The 16,275-nt window shown below is 46.6% G+C and overlaps 1 protein-coding gene across 1 annotated transcript in view; it reads right to left on the bottom strand.

Annotated features, from left to right (window-relative positions):
• Nucleotides 1-16,275, bottom strand: part of PLCXD3 (phosphatidylinositol specific phospholipase C X domain containing 3) — an 85,903-nt gene that overhangs the window by 24,715 nt on the left and 44,913 nt on the right. Inside the window, exon 2 of the mRNA XM_035100751.3 lies at nucleotides 689-1,397. Coding sequence (XP_034956642.1) covers nucleotides 689-1,397 — 709 coding nt within the window. The remainder of the gene's footprint in view (nucleotides 1-688; nucleotides 1,398-16,275) is intronic.

The following is a 16,275-nucleotide window of genomic DNA, read 5'->3' as shown; positions in this document are numbered from 1 at the left end:
TGATCAGCAAGCCCTAGACTCTGTGGTTTAACCCACAGCGCCACCTGGGTCCCATAGGATCTTACTTCCATGTAATAAGAATAAGAATAAGAATAAGAAACAACTTTTATTTATATCCCACCCTCCCCGGCCGAAGTTGGGTTCAGGGCGGCTAACATCAGATATATAACATTGGTATAAAATCAAACTATAATTAAATTACCTCCTAAAAACAGGTCAAGATCAAATTAAAGTCTAATTAGATGGCTTTCCGCAGGGTTAGGGTTGGGAACAGTAAATGTTCATCAGGCCCAACTGTTTACGCTGTTCTTATATGGGCCTGTGAGAATGCTGGGAGGCCTCTTTCATATTAGTTCTTACACAAAAAGAAAAGGTGAGTCAGGCTGAGCCCCGACCAAAGGACTGGCGGAACAACTCTGTCTTGCAGGCCCACCAGAAAGAAGTCAAATCCCGCAGGGCCCTGATCTCTTGTGGCAGAGAGTTCCACCAGGCTGGGGCCAAGGCCGAAAGGCCCTGGCCCTGGTTGAGGCCAGCCTAATCTCTTTGAGGCCCAGGATCTCCAAGGTGTTATTATTTGCAAACCGTAAGGGGAGTACCAGACCGTGGGGAGTACCAGGAAAGGCAGTCCTATAGGTACGTATATCCTAGGCCGTATATCCAAGCACACCTGGATTTGTAAAGCACTCACCTTTCTGTGATGGTTTCTCTGAGACCACTAGTGACGCCTTTGACCACAGTGCTAGCCTTTGGGGTCAGCACCACCTGAGATATAAAAAAGGAGCCCTTCTTCCTCCTCTCAATGATGGATGCCTGGAGAAACTGGATCAGTTTTTCAGGATCTGTCGTGTTGGCCCACGGAGCTGGCATCATCTGCCCTGGCCACAAGAAGGAAACTTCCAAAGCCACTGGACTGTGATAAAAAACCAGCACTTGATAATCCTTCTCCCACAGATATTGGAGACAGACTTCGTGAGCAAATATAGCCGGGCACATTTTATTCCCAAAAGTGTCTTTGAGCATTTGGACCAGTTTTTCATGGTGGCACATTTGCATCCCGTAGAAGTGGTTGAAGTCCAAAAAGACCACTTCCTTGTGGTGGTCAGCAAGAAAGGCACTGATCTCCTCGAGGCCCTCGTTGACTTTGGCACTGAACAAACCGTGTGCAAAGTAGAGTTCGTTGTCGGGGTCTCTGGGCTTGGTGGAGATTCTAAGATCAAAATACCGTATGCCTGCTCCAAGCTGGCTTGTGAAGTTCATCGTCTGTGTCGCCAACCATTTCCTCATCAGCTTTTTAGCCACAGTTCCAAACACAGAGACAAAATTCTGAACGGTGTCAGGTTGTTCAGGTCCAACAGGTGAGGCTTCATCAATGTAGAAGCTAAATGAGTCATGAGAGCCTAAAAATGACACAAAACAACACGTTTGCATTGATTTGAATACTGATACTCAGGGTTGCATGAAAATATTCCAGAGCTCAAATTACAACGCAAATCACTTATTTCCTCTCTGTTTTAATACCAGTTCTTTTAGCATTGGAAAGATGTCGCTACCTGTGTAGCAAGAGAATCACAAAATATGTTATTTTCAGAAGGCACCCGATTGCTTCACACTTGCGATGGTATTCTGATAGCATTAGTTTGCACCTCGCAGAGTCAATGAAAGGGATAGCTGTGTTTGTACTATGTTGAGTGTTTGGAGGTCAAAGCATACTGTTAGCTGGGAGGGGGAAATGACTTAACTTTTCAGGCTCAGACAGTGGTGTGCTGAGTCCCTGCCGGGTCGTGCTTCTGGCACGGATTATGACTCGGCACTGGCAATTGTCTGGTTTTCATTCTGCAAGTCCTCGATGTGTTTGAGTAGCAATTGTTAGTCTTGAAGGGAACACACCGTTAGTCTTGAAGGCTGACAATGAGGAATAACTCCAGCTGATATCAGGCCAAAATATATGAATCCAACACCTGTTTAAATTATATGAGAGAGGGCTTAGTCCTAACGCCTAATCCTGACATCTGTGGCGGGGCCAGAGGTAAAAGCAGGCAAAGCAGTGATGTTCCCAGTCCAATCCTTAAAGGGAATCTGAGTGGCTAGAGTGCTTCTCAAGCCCAGGGGTAAGAGAAAGGGTTGCATTCAATGCAGGGCTAAGCGTGAGGTTATCCTTGCACAACAGAATGTTTTCCCCACCCCCAAATCTATTCTGGGTGTTCTCCCAATCCTCCAAGGCAGATCTACGGATGGCCGGGGGGGGGGCATGCAGGGGGAGGAGGGGGGAACATCTCATTGTTTTGCTGGTTTTGTTTTAATTACTTATTTGTGTTTTTATCTTTTTTAATATATATTTATTGATTTTATAAAAACACGACAAAGAAAACAGAAAAAGAAACACAGAATATACACAACAGAACAAAACACCAACATTACCATAAAAAGAACTATCAAATCAATCTTATATCACCAATCTTAATCAACTTCCTCCATTCCCTCCCAATTACGCTTCATTATCTTACTTCCTTAGTATTTTCCAAAACTTAATTACAATCTTTTTATCAATTATCTATACCTAATAATACTCTTAGTAACTTCTCAATCCTATAAATCTCTTATACTTGTCTCCAAATACAATTCTATTCTAGTAAATCTTAAAATTCGATACAATAATAACACTTAACTAAATCTTAATACGTAATAAAATTAACTAACACTCTTCTACAACCTCCTTTTACTTCCGAATCTTTTGCTACAAACTACTAATCTTACAATTCTTTTCCTAATAGACTTTAAATTTCTTCCAATCTTCTTCCACCGATTCTTGCCCCTGGTCCCGGAGTCTCCCAACTTATTTGTGTTTTTATCTTGTGTTTTTATCTCATGAACTGCCCTGAAGGGTGGTATATAAACCTAATAATAAAATAAAATAATTATGCTAACAGCAGTCCCAGCACTATCTGGTTTTGTCACTGTAGGGGGGGGATAGGGGTAGGATCTGTAACTTTGAACTCTTTGGAAGAAAACCAGTAAAGGGGAGGGGAAGATAAGATTCCGCACAGAAAAATAGCAAAGAAAGGGTTAAACCAGCTGACCACTCCACCCCACCCAAGTCTCCTATCTTTAGAACATATGTACATCCTTTGAGGACTACATATAAGATGGGGAGATACTGAGCAAGGTGGAGGAATGGATCGACACAGTATGAAGCAGATTCCTATGTTCCTAATTCCACTTGGGGAAGAACTCTATTTTATCCAGACCTCAGATTGTTTTTGAGGGCTGATTCACTCACGAATGTTTGTCATATAATGACTGAAGCACTGAGCCGTGGATTGCCATCATAAATCAAAATGCCACAGATATCACTTCACGTCACCTCAAACAGAGTGTCTTTTATTGGAGCTGGATTAGACATATTATGGTGAATCATCAAATGCTGGCTAGCTAAGAGTGTGCATGGATGAACCGGCACTCGTTCTTCGTGACAACAAATTTCACCAGTGTTTAAGCCGCCGTTGAAATACCGTGTTTCCCCCTTTTTAAGACACCGTCTTATAACTTTTTTTACTCAAAAAAACAGACGGTGTCTTATTTTCAGGGGATGTCTTGTACCTTAAGGCCTCCTCGGAAGGGCCAGGCCACTGGCTCGGGGTGCTGCTGGGCGCTCTGCGCGGCACCGAGGCGGCAGGCTGCTGGCTCGGCGCTCCGCCCAGCGCTGCTGGGCGCTCCGGACGCTCGGCGCTGCAGACCGCCGGTTCCGGCGGCGGGGGGCAGGCCTCGGGCAGCTCTCCCCCCAAAAGAAGAGGCCAGGCGCTGCAAGGCGCTCCGAGCGCTTGGCGCTTCGGAGCGCTCCGCTATGCAGCCGCCGCTTCCGGCGGCGGGGGGCAGGCCTCTGGCAGCTCTCCCCCCAAAAGAAGAGGCCAGGCGCTGCAGAGCCCTCCGAGTGCTCGGCACTTCGGAGCGCTCCGCTCTGCAGCCGCCAGCCTCGGGCAGCCAAACAAAAAGAAAAGAGTCCAGGCGCTGCAGGGCGCTCCGAGCGCTCGGCGCTTCGGAGCGCTCTGCTCTGCAGCCGCCGGTTCCGGCGGCGGGGCGGCAGGCCTCGGGCAGCTCCTCCCCCCCCAAAAAAAGAAGAGGCCAGGCGCTGCAGGGCGCTCCGAGCGCTCGGCGCTTCGGAGCGCTCCGCTCTGCAGCCGCCGGTTCCGGCGGCGGGGCGGCAGGCCTGGGGCAGCTCCTCCCCCCCCCCAAAAAAGAAGAGGCCAGGCACTGCAGGGCGCTCCGAGCGCTCGGCGCTTCGGAGCGCTCCGCTCTGCAGCCTCCGGTTACAGCGGCGGGGGCGGCAGGCCTCAGGCAGCTCCCCCCCCCACAAAAGAAGAAGCCAGGCGTTGCAGGGCGCTCCGAGCGCTCGCTGCTTCGGAGCGCTCCGCTCTGCAGCCGCCGGTTCCGGTGGCGGGGCAGCAGGCCTCGGGCAGCCCAAAAAAAAGAAAAGAAAAGAAGAGGCCAGGCGCTGCAGGGCGCTCCATGCGTTCACTGCAGCAACAGCAGCCGGTTCCAGGCCCCTCTGGCTGGCTGGGGCGCTCGGCGGTCTCGCATGGAGGTATGTCTTATTTTCGGGGGGTGTCTTAGATTTCACTAATGCTAAAAAATGCTGCCATGGCTTACTTTCTGACTACGTCTTAAAAAAGGGGAAACACGGTAGTTCCTGCTAAAAAGTTCTCTTTTTAAAAAATAAATAAATACCAATCTTCGATGTTTCCTGCAAGCATTCTTACTCAGATCTTACTACAAAGTCAACCATGTAAGCACATAAAGTTAAATATATTTGTGCCTGGGTGGAAAATAATCTGGCAGACTTCACTATTCTCTCAGTTAATTATCTGATGATCTGAGATTTTCTTACACCCACAATCATTATGTTTTGCAAACCCAGGTCTGTTCATTCATGTGCAAATACTGTCGTCTGTCAATCTATTCTTGCCTTAGTCACTGAAAAGAGGTCCCCTGTTAGGAGAAATGTCTGTGTTGATTAAAAGTACCGGTAAATAACTAGTTTCTATGTTGAAATGAGGGATGTGGAAGTTGTTGCCCTCCAAATGTTCCTGGACTTCGATTTCCATCTGTCCTGGACAGAATGGGCAATGACCAGAAATGACGACCAGCTCCCCAACCCTGATCTCATATCACTACGCTATATGAGATGTTCCTTTCACCACGAGCAGATTGTGGTGTTCTGTGCCCACACTTAGCAAAACATGCTTTCTTCACTGCAATCTTATAATGCTGTGTCCTCACAGCAATGCAAGGATGGACAAGCATTTCTGAACTGCAATGGGAGAACTCACTTACTCTAAAGTAAGCCCCTTTCTGTTTTGCAGGTCCTGCTCGAAATCATAGAATCATAGAGTTGGAAGAGACCACAAGGGCCATCCAGTCCAACCCCCTGCCAAGCAGGAAACACCATCAAAGCATTCTTGACATATGCCTGTCAAGCCTCTGCTTAAAGACCTCCAAAGAAGGAGACTCCACCACACTCCTTGGTAGCAAATTCCACTGCCGAACAGCTCTTACTGTCAGGAAGTTCTTCCTAATGTTTAGGTGGAATCTTCTTTCTTGAAGTTTGAATCCATTGCTCCGTGTCCGCATCTCTGGAGCAGCAGAAAACAATCTTTCTCCCTCCTCCATATGACATCCTTTCATATATTTGAACATGGCTATCATATCACCCCTTAACATTCTCTTCTCCAGGCTAAACATACCCAGCTCCCTAAGCCGTTCCTCATAAGGCATCGTTTCCAGGCCTTTGACCATTTTGGTTGCCCTCTTCTGGACACGTTCCAGCTTGTCAGTATCCTTCTTGAACTGTGGTGCCCAGAAATGGACACAGTACTCCAGGTGAGGTCTGACCAGAGCAGAATACAGTGGTACTATTACTTCCCTAGATCTAGATGCTATACTAGAGTCTTCAGTCAGCAAAGACTTCCCCTTTGAAGTTTAAAGCAATCCCTACTTCTCTGCAAAAATTAATTAATGAACCGTTTCCACCATTGCCTTGAAAAGGTTTGCAAACCGATGGTCTGCATTTCCACTCAGATGTAAAATCCGGCTGCATTTAGTGGGTACAGAGTTAGAGCCTACAAAAACCTACCACCACCACCCCCCAAAAAACATATTAAGGGGCAGGAGTTAGGCAGATACCATTCTCCCCCACTACTGTAGAAGTTCAGCCCCAATCCCAGCTGCATTTCCACAAGAAAAGCCTGTGGCAGCAATGCCACTCTGGCCCACGGGCATAGCCAGGGGGGGCAGGGGGCAGTGGCCCCCTCTAGATCAAGTAAAACAATAGAAATACTTAACTAACTGACCAATCACATCGGTTCTTCCCCCTCCACACACAAAAGTCCTCCCCTCCATATAACCAAGTCCTTCCCCGCCCGCCCCCCACCAAATCCTGGCTATGCCCATGCTCTGGCCTGAGGTTGTCCTAATGCGGGGGTCAGCAAACTTTTTCAGCCCTGGGCTGGTCCACCATCCCTCAAACCATGTGGTGGGCCGGACTATATTTTGAAGGGAAAAAATGAACAAATTCCTATGCCCCACAAATAACCCAGAGATGCATTTTAAATAAAAGCACACATTCTACTCATGTAAAAACACCAGGCAGGCCCCACAAATAACCCAGAGATGCATTTTAAATACAGTGGTGCCTCGCAAGATGAAATTAACTTGTTCCGCAAGTCGCTTCGTCTAGCGATAATTTTGTCTTGCGAAGCACGGGTTGCCGCGGCAAGCAAGCAAACAAACAAAAAAACGCCGAAAAACTTTGTCTTGCGAAGCGTGGCCATAGAAAACTTCATCTTGCAAGTCACCCAAAACATCGCAAGATGCTTTCGTCTAGCGAGTTTTTCGTTGCGCGAGGCATTCATCTTGCGAGGTACCACTGTAAAAGTACACATTCTACTGATGTAAAAGCACGCTGATTCCCGGACCGTCCGTGGGCCTGATTGAGAAGGCGATTAGGCCTCATCTGGCCCACGGACCTTAGGTTGCCTACCCCTGTCCTAATGCCATCCTCTGAGCCAGTGTGGTGTAGTGGTTAAGAGCGGTAGACTTGTAATCTGGGAAACCGGGTTCGTGTCTCCGCTCCTCCACATGCAGCTGCTGGGTGACCTTGGGCTAGTCACACTTCTTTGAAGTCTCTCAGCCCCACTCATTTCAAAGAGTGTTTGTTGTGGGGGAGGAAGGGAAAGGAGAATGTTAGCCGCTTTGAGACTCCTTTGGGTCTCAAAGCGGGATATCAAATCCAAACTCTTCTTCTAAATTTCAGGTGCTCCAGTGAGATCAGAGGGCAGGATTCAACTAATGAGTCCTGTCAGTGGAAGCCATGTGCAATGACTTCCACTTGTGCAACAGCCTTTCCCCCTCTGTGTGCCCCCCCATGCCTCCCCAAATGGAGGGGGGAGTGGGAGGAACAATCAAGGTGTTGTTCTTTGTTAGTAGTCACGGTGAGCTCTCTGCTCCCTGCAGAACAAGCTGTTCTCATCTTGGCACAAACTGGGTTGAAGTTCCCTTCCACAACTGGTAATGTCAGGGTGTAAGGAACCAGTGCCTGGGCCACAGGACTTTCTTGTTCAAGCTTGAGGAGGTGCAACTAAAGTTGTTGAGAGCCAGTGTGGTGTAGTGGTTAAGAGCGGTAGACTCATAATCTGGTGAACCGGGTTCGCGTCTCCACTCCTCCACATGCAGCTGCTGGGTGACAGAGTGTTTGTTGTGGGGGAGGAAGGGAAAGGAGAATGTTAGCCGCTTTGAGACTCCTTTGGGTAGTGATAAAGCGGGATATCAAATCCAAACTCTTCTTTTATTGCAATATCAAAATATACAATGACATTACTTTTGGTGGGGCATACCATTTGCACATGCTTCAATTTTTCCCCTCAGAGACCTTTTTGTGATGCAAATGGTATTTCTATTGAAGAAACCATCAGTCAAATGAAAGCCCTGGTTTAAATAAATCTATTTACCCAGCGTAAAATATCTGCGTTGTATCATCAAAACAAAAATAAATCAGTGGTTAATAGCTAATTCTTTCTCCCAAGTCACATATATAAAGGCAGAGAGATCAATTGCCAGGCAGTTAATCTGCTCAGAGTTGCCCATATTGACTGCACAGATTTTAAAAACTCATTCTTCAAGTAAAGGAAGCCAGCTTTTTTTAAAAAAATAACTCTTTCCAGGATAAATTAGTCTGCAACGACTATGTAAAGATAAAGAGAAAACATTGCACATTTGGAAACCAATATTCAGCACAAAGGCAGATGTTAAAATATTGGGTGTGTTGTGCTATGACCATGAACAAAGCTGGAGTTGGATGCTAATGGATGGAGCTAATTTTCTCTCTTTCATAATCTAATACTTGAACGCAGAGGCAGGAAATGAAACCAAGTGGCAGAAGGTTTGGGACAGGCAAAATTACTTATTTGCACAACACACAATTTATGGAGTCCACCTGCACTTGCCTCGTTTACAGAACTGTGCTATTCAAAGGCTGAGCACCCAACGTGTTCCCCTCCAAATGTTGCTGGACTCCAAATCCCATCAGCCCCAGTCAGCATGGTTCATTGTCAGGCATGATGGGAATTGTGGTCCAGCAACATCTGGCTACCCTACGTTGGCTATTCCTGCTCAAAGGTATCATTTGGACTGCAATGCAATCCCCATCACCCATCTTCATGTGGCTCAATGGACCAGTCTGGCTGAAACACACCTCACCCGCTGAGTTATATCTTCCATTTTCACCACTTGACTCAACCTGATACCCCTATCTAGATTTGTTCCTGTTCCCTTCCTCCATATTGCTTCCTGCCTTGGATGAGTTTACTTGCTGTGTTGTTGTTTTTCAGCTGATGATTCTGCAACTTGACCTCCATGGTTTGGACTACATTACCCAAATCCATTGGGCCTTCACTCTTGGGGTTGCTTCCATTGACCGTCCTTCATGCTTCTACCCCTGTGAAACTGAGTCAGATCCCCAAAAACATAACTGCCAGCAGATCCTCCCATCAAGCACGCAGCACCCCAGAGCCAAAACAGCCACAACAATAAGCAAGTGAGTCCTTAACTTACAGCACAAATTATTAATCAACTTGATCTTCAGTTGATTAACCTACCAACTAAATGGTCTAGCAGCTTTTGTGAGAAAAGTGAATAGGATTCCATGCAATTTCATCAATGACCAGCTTGCTCAGGTGAAACATGTCTAAAGTAGCCTGCATTGCTGGGCAAAACCTGGGCGCTTGATTTCCACCCCCCTCCCACCTGCAATTTCCTCCGTAAAGCAAAATTCCTCGAGCATTTTCATGCTACTGAGCATGAGAGCCAGCATCTTTTCTACGCAACGATGTCCCCATCATCATTTGCGTTTGGAATAATCCTGGCACGTCTGCTGATAAAAGCAATTTAGAAAGAGAATCGTTTGTATTAGAAAAGAAGGTGGTGAAATTTCTAGATGGTCCCTGTTAAAGGTCTTTGTAGCACACATTATTAAGTGAATGAGGGCAACACTTTCTAGTAAAAGGAAGTTGAAATCAAAGTCCTGAGCAGTCTCTTGATTGGTGTTATCTGTAACAACAACAATACTTAATAGATTTTATAATGGGGAGAAACCTTTCTTTGAAGTACAGTGCTTCACAGTACTAACACGCTTGCTGGACGAAAAGAGAAAAGAAAAAAAACAGTCTTCATGCCAATTACCGGAGCTCATCAGCGAAAGAAACCTTCTGGATCGCTGGCTTATTTTTCCACTATGATTTCCCCCCAGTACAATCCGTACAGTCCTTCCTCAGTGCAAGGCGGACTTGGATGTATATTTTTAGACTCCCTGCAGACTTTTTCAATGTTACTTTCACCCGCTGCTTGTGTAATAGGTTTTATTAAGACTGTAAAAAAAAAAATCCAGAATCTATGCTGGAGTTTCATATTCTGTCCTTAAAAAAAATCAACCACCAGAAACCTAGCCAGCCCTAGCATTAGGCACTTTGCTGCCACTGCCTCAGGCTGCAGAGGCCAGTGAGGGGCAGTGGTGGTCCTCCTGGGGGGGGCATACCCTTCTGTTGGAGGACAGAGCTGTCCATGCTAGATGGTTTCTCCTGCACCCCCATAACTACCTTTACAAACTGACATTAGTACGAAAGCTATGGCCATTCCTGGAGCAGGAAAGTTTGACCACAGTAATTTATGCATCGATTCCTTCAAGCCTGGGCTTCCCTTCCTCTTGATCTGTAAGCTGCAGTTGGGTGCAGCGCGATTGATGACAGGAGTGAGGTCTTATCAGCATATAACATCTGTGCTCAGAGATCTGCAGATTTGTTACCAGGCCAAGTTCAAGGTATTACTATTAGTATATAATTTGCCTATGAGATCGTCTTACCCCATACAGTATATGCCCATTCATCCACTTTGATCTGCAGAACTAGCACTGTTACACAGGTACCATATAACACCTGTTCCACATTTTTAAAAAATAAATCAGTTTTTTTTAGTGTGGCAGCACCTAATACTTTGGAACTCCCTGCCTGTTGACATCAGGCAAGCACCTTAACTGCACTGTTTTCATTGCCTGCTAAAAAACATTTTGCTTCAGACAAACCTACTCAGATATGCAGACCATGCGTTTTAATCTCTTTTTAGCTTACTGCTGATTTTAAATATTTTAAAAAATGTTTTAAATAGGTGCTTTTATCTGTTTTACCAACAATTGTATTTTTTCTCTCTTTGCAAACTGCTTTGGGGCAGGGGCGAACGAAAGCACTGTGACACCCGGGGCGGGGCGTCGCTATGTAGGGCGCATGTGCGGCATCGCTACGTGCAGCACATGCGCCGTAGGTAGCGATGCTGCATATGCGTTGTACATAGCGGCTTGCCGCTGGCGCCAGGATCCTCTGCTCATGGCTGCAGCCGCGAACGGAGGACCCTCCACATGCGGCAGCGGCGGCGCAATGGCTGCTCGTGCCGCCGCAAGCCCCCACGGGGTACCTTCTTGTCACCCCCGCAGACATGGCACCCCAGGCGAACCGCCCCCCGTTGCGATGCCACTGCTTTGGGGATACACACACACACACAATCAAGTTTTTTTTTTATGAAATAAAATAAATTAATACCCTGCAGCCCTCAGGTGAAACAGAGAGCACTGTCCCACTGCTAATAGTGAAATCAAAAGTCAAAGGGCGGTTCAGCTGGCTTCTGTATGGGGAAGCGGGTGCTATCTTGCCCTTTGCCCCGGCTGCAAAATACCTTGAGACATCACAGGACTCCTGCCATCCTCGATGCACTGAGGGCTGTAGAGCTGAAGCGGGCAGCCTGCTCTACGCCTGGGGTTCTAAATTGGGCAGTTCTAAATTGGGGTTCTAAATTGGACTACATGCATAGAGCACAGTGTCCGCTTTCAACATATGGACATAGCGGTCAAGGTGCAAACTGCAGCTTAGCGACAGAGCATCTCCTCGCATGCAGAAAGTCTCAGGTTCAATCCCAGGCATCTGGGAGAAAACCCCATTCTGAATCCTTGGGGAGCTGCTACCAGTCAGTGTAGGGAAGACTGAGCCGAGCCAGATAGACCAATGGTCTGATTCAGTATAAGGCAGCTTCCAAAAGTCCTATGGGTGGTGGGGTACGCAGGGCCAGATTCCACTCATGCGATTCTAATCTTAAATTATTCACAATGCCTGAATAGGACTTAAGTAATATTGAACCAGGCGGAAGGCCTTCTCAGTGGTGGCGCCCACCCTGTGGAATGCCCTCCCATCAGATGTCAAGGAAATAAACAACTATCTGACTTTTAGAAGACATCTGAAGGCAGCCCTCTTTAGGGAAGTTTTTAATGTTTGATATTTTATTGTTTTTTTAATATTATGTTGAAGCTGCCCAGAGTGCCTGGGGAGGCCTGGCCAGATGGGCGGGGTATAAGTAATAAATTTATTATTGTTGTTGTTGTTGTTGATAACTGTACCCACTCAGCCACCCAGTCCTAACACCAAGGGCAGAGACCCCTACCTGACTCTGCTCTATATATGTTTGTTTGCTCTGCAATAACCTGTCCCCCATGAATTTAAAAGCTGGCAGAGGCTGCTTGTTCTTTTGCCTAAAGATATCCGGAGCGGGGGGGGGGGAGAGAGATGGACGGTCCTGAAATTGCCTTCAATGTGTTCTCTATGCTTCAAAATATACCTCAGCAGCTGCAGTGTGTGACATATCAAGCTGTGCACTGCACGGTGCCTTAATGTTCATGCCCAGGCGTTCATAATGTGCACAGATGCCAAGAGTGGAGTGGTAAATCTCGCAGTGCAAGAGCCCCATCACAACAGCCCCCATAGCCACAATCCCAGGCAGAGTCCAAAAATGCAGGCAGCTGTGTTGATCACCTCTCTCTCTCTCTCTCTCTCTCTCACACACACACACACACACACACAGTCACCATCCAAGAGGAGCAATACTTAATTTATTAAGACCAGCACAACGGTATCCCTATGTACAGTCTCCACTGACCTCACTGGCACTTACTTCTGACTTCATAACTTCAACCTGCAAAGGGCATCAAGCTTCAGCAAAACTTCTTCATCCTGCTGACAGGCAACCTTTAGCTTTTAATAAGAAGTGCAGACTATTTAATAACAACAACAACAACAACAACTTATTATTTGTACCCTGCCCATCCAGTTGGGTTTCCCCAGCCACTCTGGGCGGCTTCCAACAAAGATCAAAATACATTAAAATGTCACTCATTAAAAACTTCCCTAAACAGGGCTGCCTTCAGATGTTTTCTAACTGTCAGGTAGTTGTTTGTCTCTTTGACATCTGATGGGAGGGCGTTCCACAGGTCGGGCACCACTACCGAGAAGGCCCTCTGCCTGGTTCCCTGTAGCTTTGCTTCTCGCAATGAGGGAATCGCCAGAAGGCCCTCGGTGCTGGATCTCAGTGTCCGGGCAGAACAATGGGGATGGAGACGCTCCTTCAGGTTTACTGGGCCTTCTGGTGGTATATATATATTGCAAAGAAGGCTTCAACAAAACAGCGAGCCTGAAGAAAGAATCCCATGAAAGAAAGGGATAGAAGTACCCGGCCTCTGCTTGGCTATTTTCCTCATTCTCTGTCTTCCTCTGGGCCACAAACGTGAAAGCCTCAATTTCACCTCATTCACTTGCCAGAGCAAGGATGGTCCATCAATTACCCTGGCACTCCAGCAGATGAGACCATTGCTCCTGCTCTGAAAAAATAATAATCCTCAATCTCTGATCCCCCTTGTTCCCCCTCCACTATACTAGTGATAGATCAACTAGAGACGAAATGCCTCCATCCCCCATTCTGAGATTTAAGTTCAAGATAGCCTCGGGAATGGAAGAATTTGGAGCTGAACCTCAGCAGAAGCTGAACTGAATACCTGATCTTTGTTGGAGGAGCACACTTTACCCTAAATCAGGGGTCCTCAAACTTTTTCAGCAGGGGGCCAGTCCACTGTCCCTCAGACCTTGTGGGGTGCTGGACTATATTTTGAAGGAAAAAATGAACTAATTCCTCTGCACACTGCACATAGGGAGGGACGATGAGCGGCACACAAAAGGGCTCCAGAGAGGGGCTGGCACCAACAAAGCCCAGCCCTCTTCCTCCTCTAGACAGGGCGGGAAGAACCCAGGAGGGAGGGAGGAGGCGCCGGAGTCATGTGAGGGAGAGGGAAAGAACGTGCGTGCTGGTGATCCACATGCTGGCGATCCACTCAGTGATTCCCGGACCGCCTGTGGGCCAGATTGAAAAGGCAATTGATCTGATCTGGCCTGTGGGCCTTAGTTTGCCGATGCATGCCCTAGATACATTCACACTGAGACTCCGAGTTTTGGAAAATAAAAAATTACAAGTTCAGAGGAAAGATCCTAGTTCTCTCTAATTAAGGTGGAGAGGCGTTGAACCATGCTTGCTTTTGCATTTCAACAAAAGAGAGCTCTTGCGAGTGCTTTTGCATGGCTGGAATGTACTATTGAACTGTGTTGGTACCTCTTCCTGGGCAATGGAGAGATGAGCATGTGGGTTGTGTGTAGAAGATAATGGCTTTTGCATGGAAGGAAGGTAGCCAATTTACATATGTTGCTCCACCACTTTTGCTTCTGGTTTTGCTGACTTTTGCCTCTGCCCTGCCCACCTCTGGCATGCAGCTCTCGGCAGGTTGCACACACAGAAATATGGCCACCTCAGACTGAAAAAGGCTCCCCATCCCTGACCTATTGCATGGGATAGCCCAGATTAGGAGCTATATAAAGGGGCAGGGCAGACTAAGGCTCCAGGCTGCAAATTGTCTCTTGCTGCAACTCATGATGCACCCCTTGGAGTGTGTTTGCAGCATTTGCAGGCTAACAAATATATGCTAGTACAGACATAAATCTCCCACCACAACGAGTGCATCGAAAAGAATTCTAAACAGTTCTTACAAAATATGAGTTATATCTAATTAGCGCATGCCAGTAGCACAATTAGCAAAATGGCTTGTCGCCAGAAAGGAAGGGAAGAGAGACTTTGTAGGCATTTTAATTCCTTATGCAACAAAAATGGGAGCCACGAAGATGAGAGTTTATAAAAAACCAGAACAAGCAGCGTAACAGCATTTAAATCCCAGCCGGAGGGATGATGATGACGATGACCATAGCTGCCAAGTTTTCCCTTTTCTCGCGAGGAAGCCTATTCAGCATAAGGGAAAATCCCTTTAAAAAGGGGATAACTTGGCAGCTATGATGATGACTGCAAAAAAACTGAAAATACAAAGGTCTTTACCAGGTGCCCAAAAGACGTTTATGTAGGTATCAGGTCCTTAGTAACCTCCAATTTCATCTCTTTAAGTGGGGAACCTAAAAAGGATCTCTGGTGGTAATAATCTGAAGGCCCACTCAGGTATATATGAGAGGATACCTGGCCCAAACCGGTGCAGACAAGGAGTTCTTGAGTTGTCAGAGTGAGCCTTCTGAAGGTCTCCCTCTTACATGCAGATGTGCAAAGCTGCTGTGTTATGAAGGACCAGTTTATATCTTTAGGATAATTAAAGGTATGATTACTGCAGTGTTCTACTTCAGGCTGACCATAAAGAAGGCTGATTGCCGAAGAATTAGTTACTGGTAGGTAGCCATGTTGGTCTGCTGTAGTCGAAACAAAATAAAAAAAAATCCTTCCAGTAGCACCTTAGAGACCAACTAAGTTTGTCATTGGTATGAGCTTTTGTGTGCATGCACACTTCTTTAGATACTTCTTCAGATACCGCCGAAGAATTGATGCTTTTGAATTATGGTGCTAGAGGAGGCTCTTGAGAGTCCCATGGACTGCAAGATCAAACCTATCCATTCTTAAGGAAATCAGCCCTGAGTGCTCACTGGAAGGACAGATCCTGAAGCTGAGGCTCCAATACTTTGGCCACCTCATGAGAAGAGAAGACTCCCTGGAAAAGACCCTGGTGCTGGGAAAGATTGAGGGCACAAGGAGAAGGGGACGACAGAGGACAAGATGGTTGGACAGTGTTCTCGAAGCTACCAACATGAGTCTGATCAAACTGCGGGAGGCAGTGGAAGACAGGAGTGCCTGGCGTGCGCTGGTCTATAGGGTCACGAAGAGTCAGACACAACTAAATGACTAAACAACAAGTACTTCAGGCTACAAGGTGGGGGGACTGCTTGAATGTTCAGCATGCATGCACACCCCACACACTTCCCTATACGTTGAAGTAAGACATGCAGGAGATGTCTAGGCTGAATCACCCTGACATGTTGGGTTTCTACATGCAAGGAATTGCTTCCCAGCTAACAACTACTTACAGTATTTATTTGCTTCCCAAATCTATTGTGGTTTTAGGAAACGGGTAACAGACACACCTCTTCCACAGCAGGCTTTGGAATGAGGCGACAGTGATTGCAGCAATTCATTGAATAGTTTGACACTGCGGCTTTTGATATGAGTTATACAGAAATAATAGTTTTAAAGTTCTTGTGTTGCATGGCTATTATGTTGCAAAGCGCCCTGTGCAACAAATAAAGCGTACAATCTAATACAGTATCAAAACCTACCTACAGCCTCAAATTATGATACAGCTGAAGCTTGATCTCAATATGCCTACTTGCCTCATTGGCAAAGGCAGAAGCGAATTAAGTAAGGCTTCCTGAGACTTTTCTCAGCTAAGCAATGTAAGGAGTGTGCTCTCCAGCTTTCCAGTGTAAAGTATTACCCAATTTTCAGAGTATTCAAAATAAAATGGCAATAACAGTTGTGCCCCAA

Source organism: Zootoca vivipara, chromosome 10 (genome assembly GCF_965207765.1).
Source record: "Zootoca vivipara chromosome 10, rZooViv2.hap1.1, whole genome shotgun sequence".
NCBI lineage: Eukaryota > Metazoa > Chordata > Lepidosauria > Squamata > Lacertidae > Zootoca > Zootoca vivipara.
This window is presented reverse-complemented; position numbering and strand designations above follow the sequence as displayed.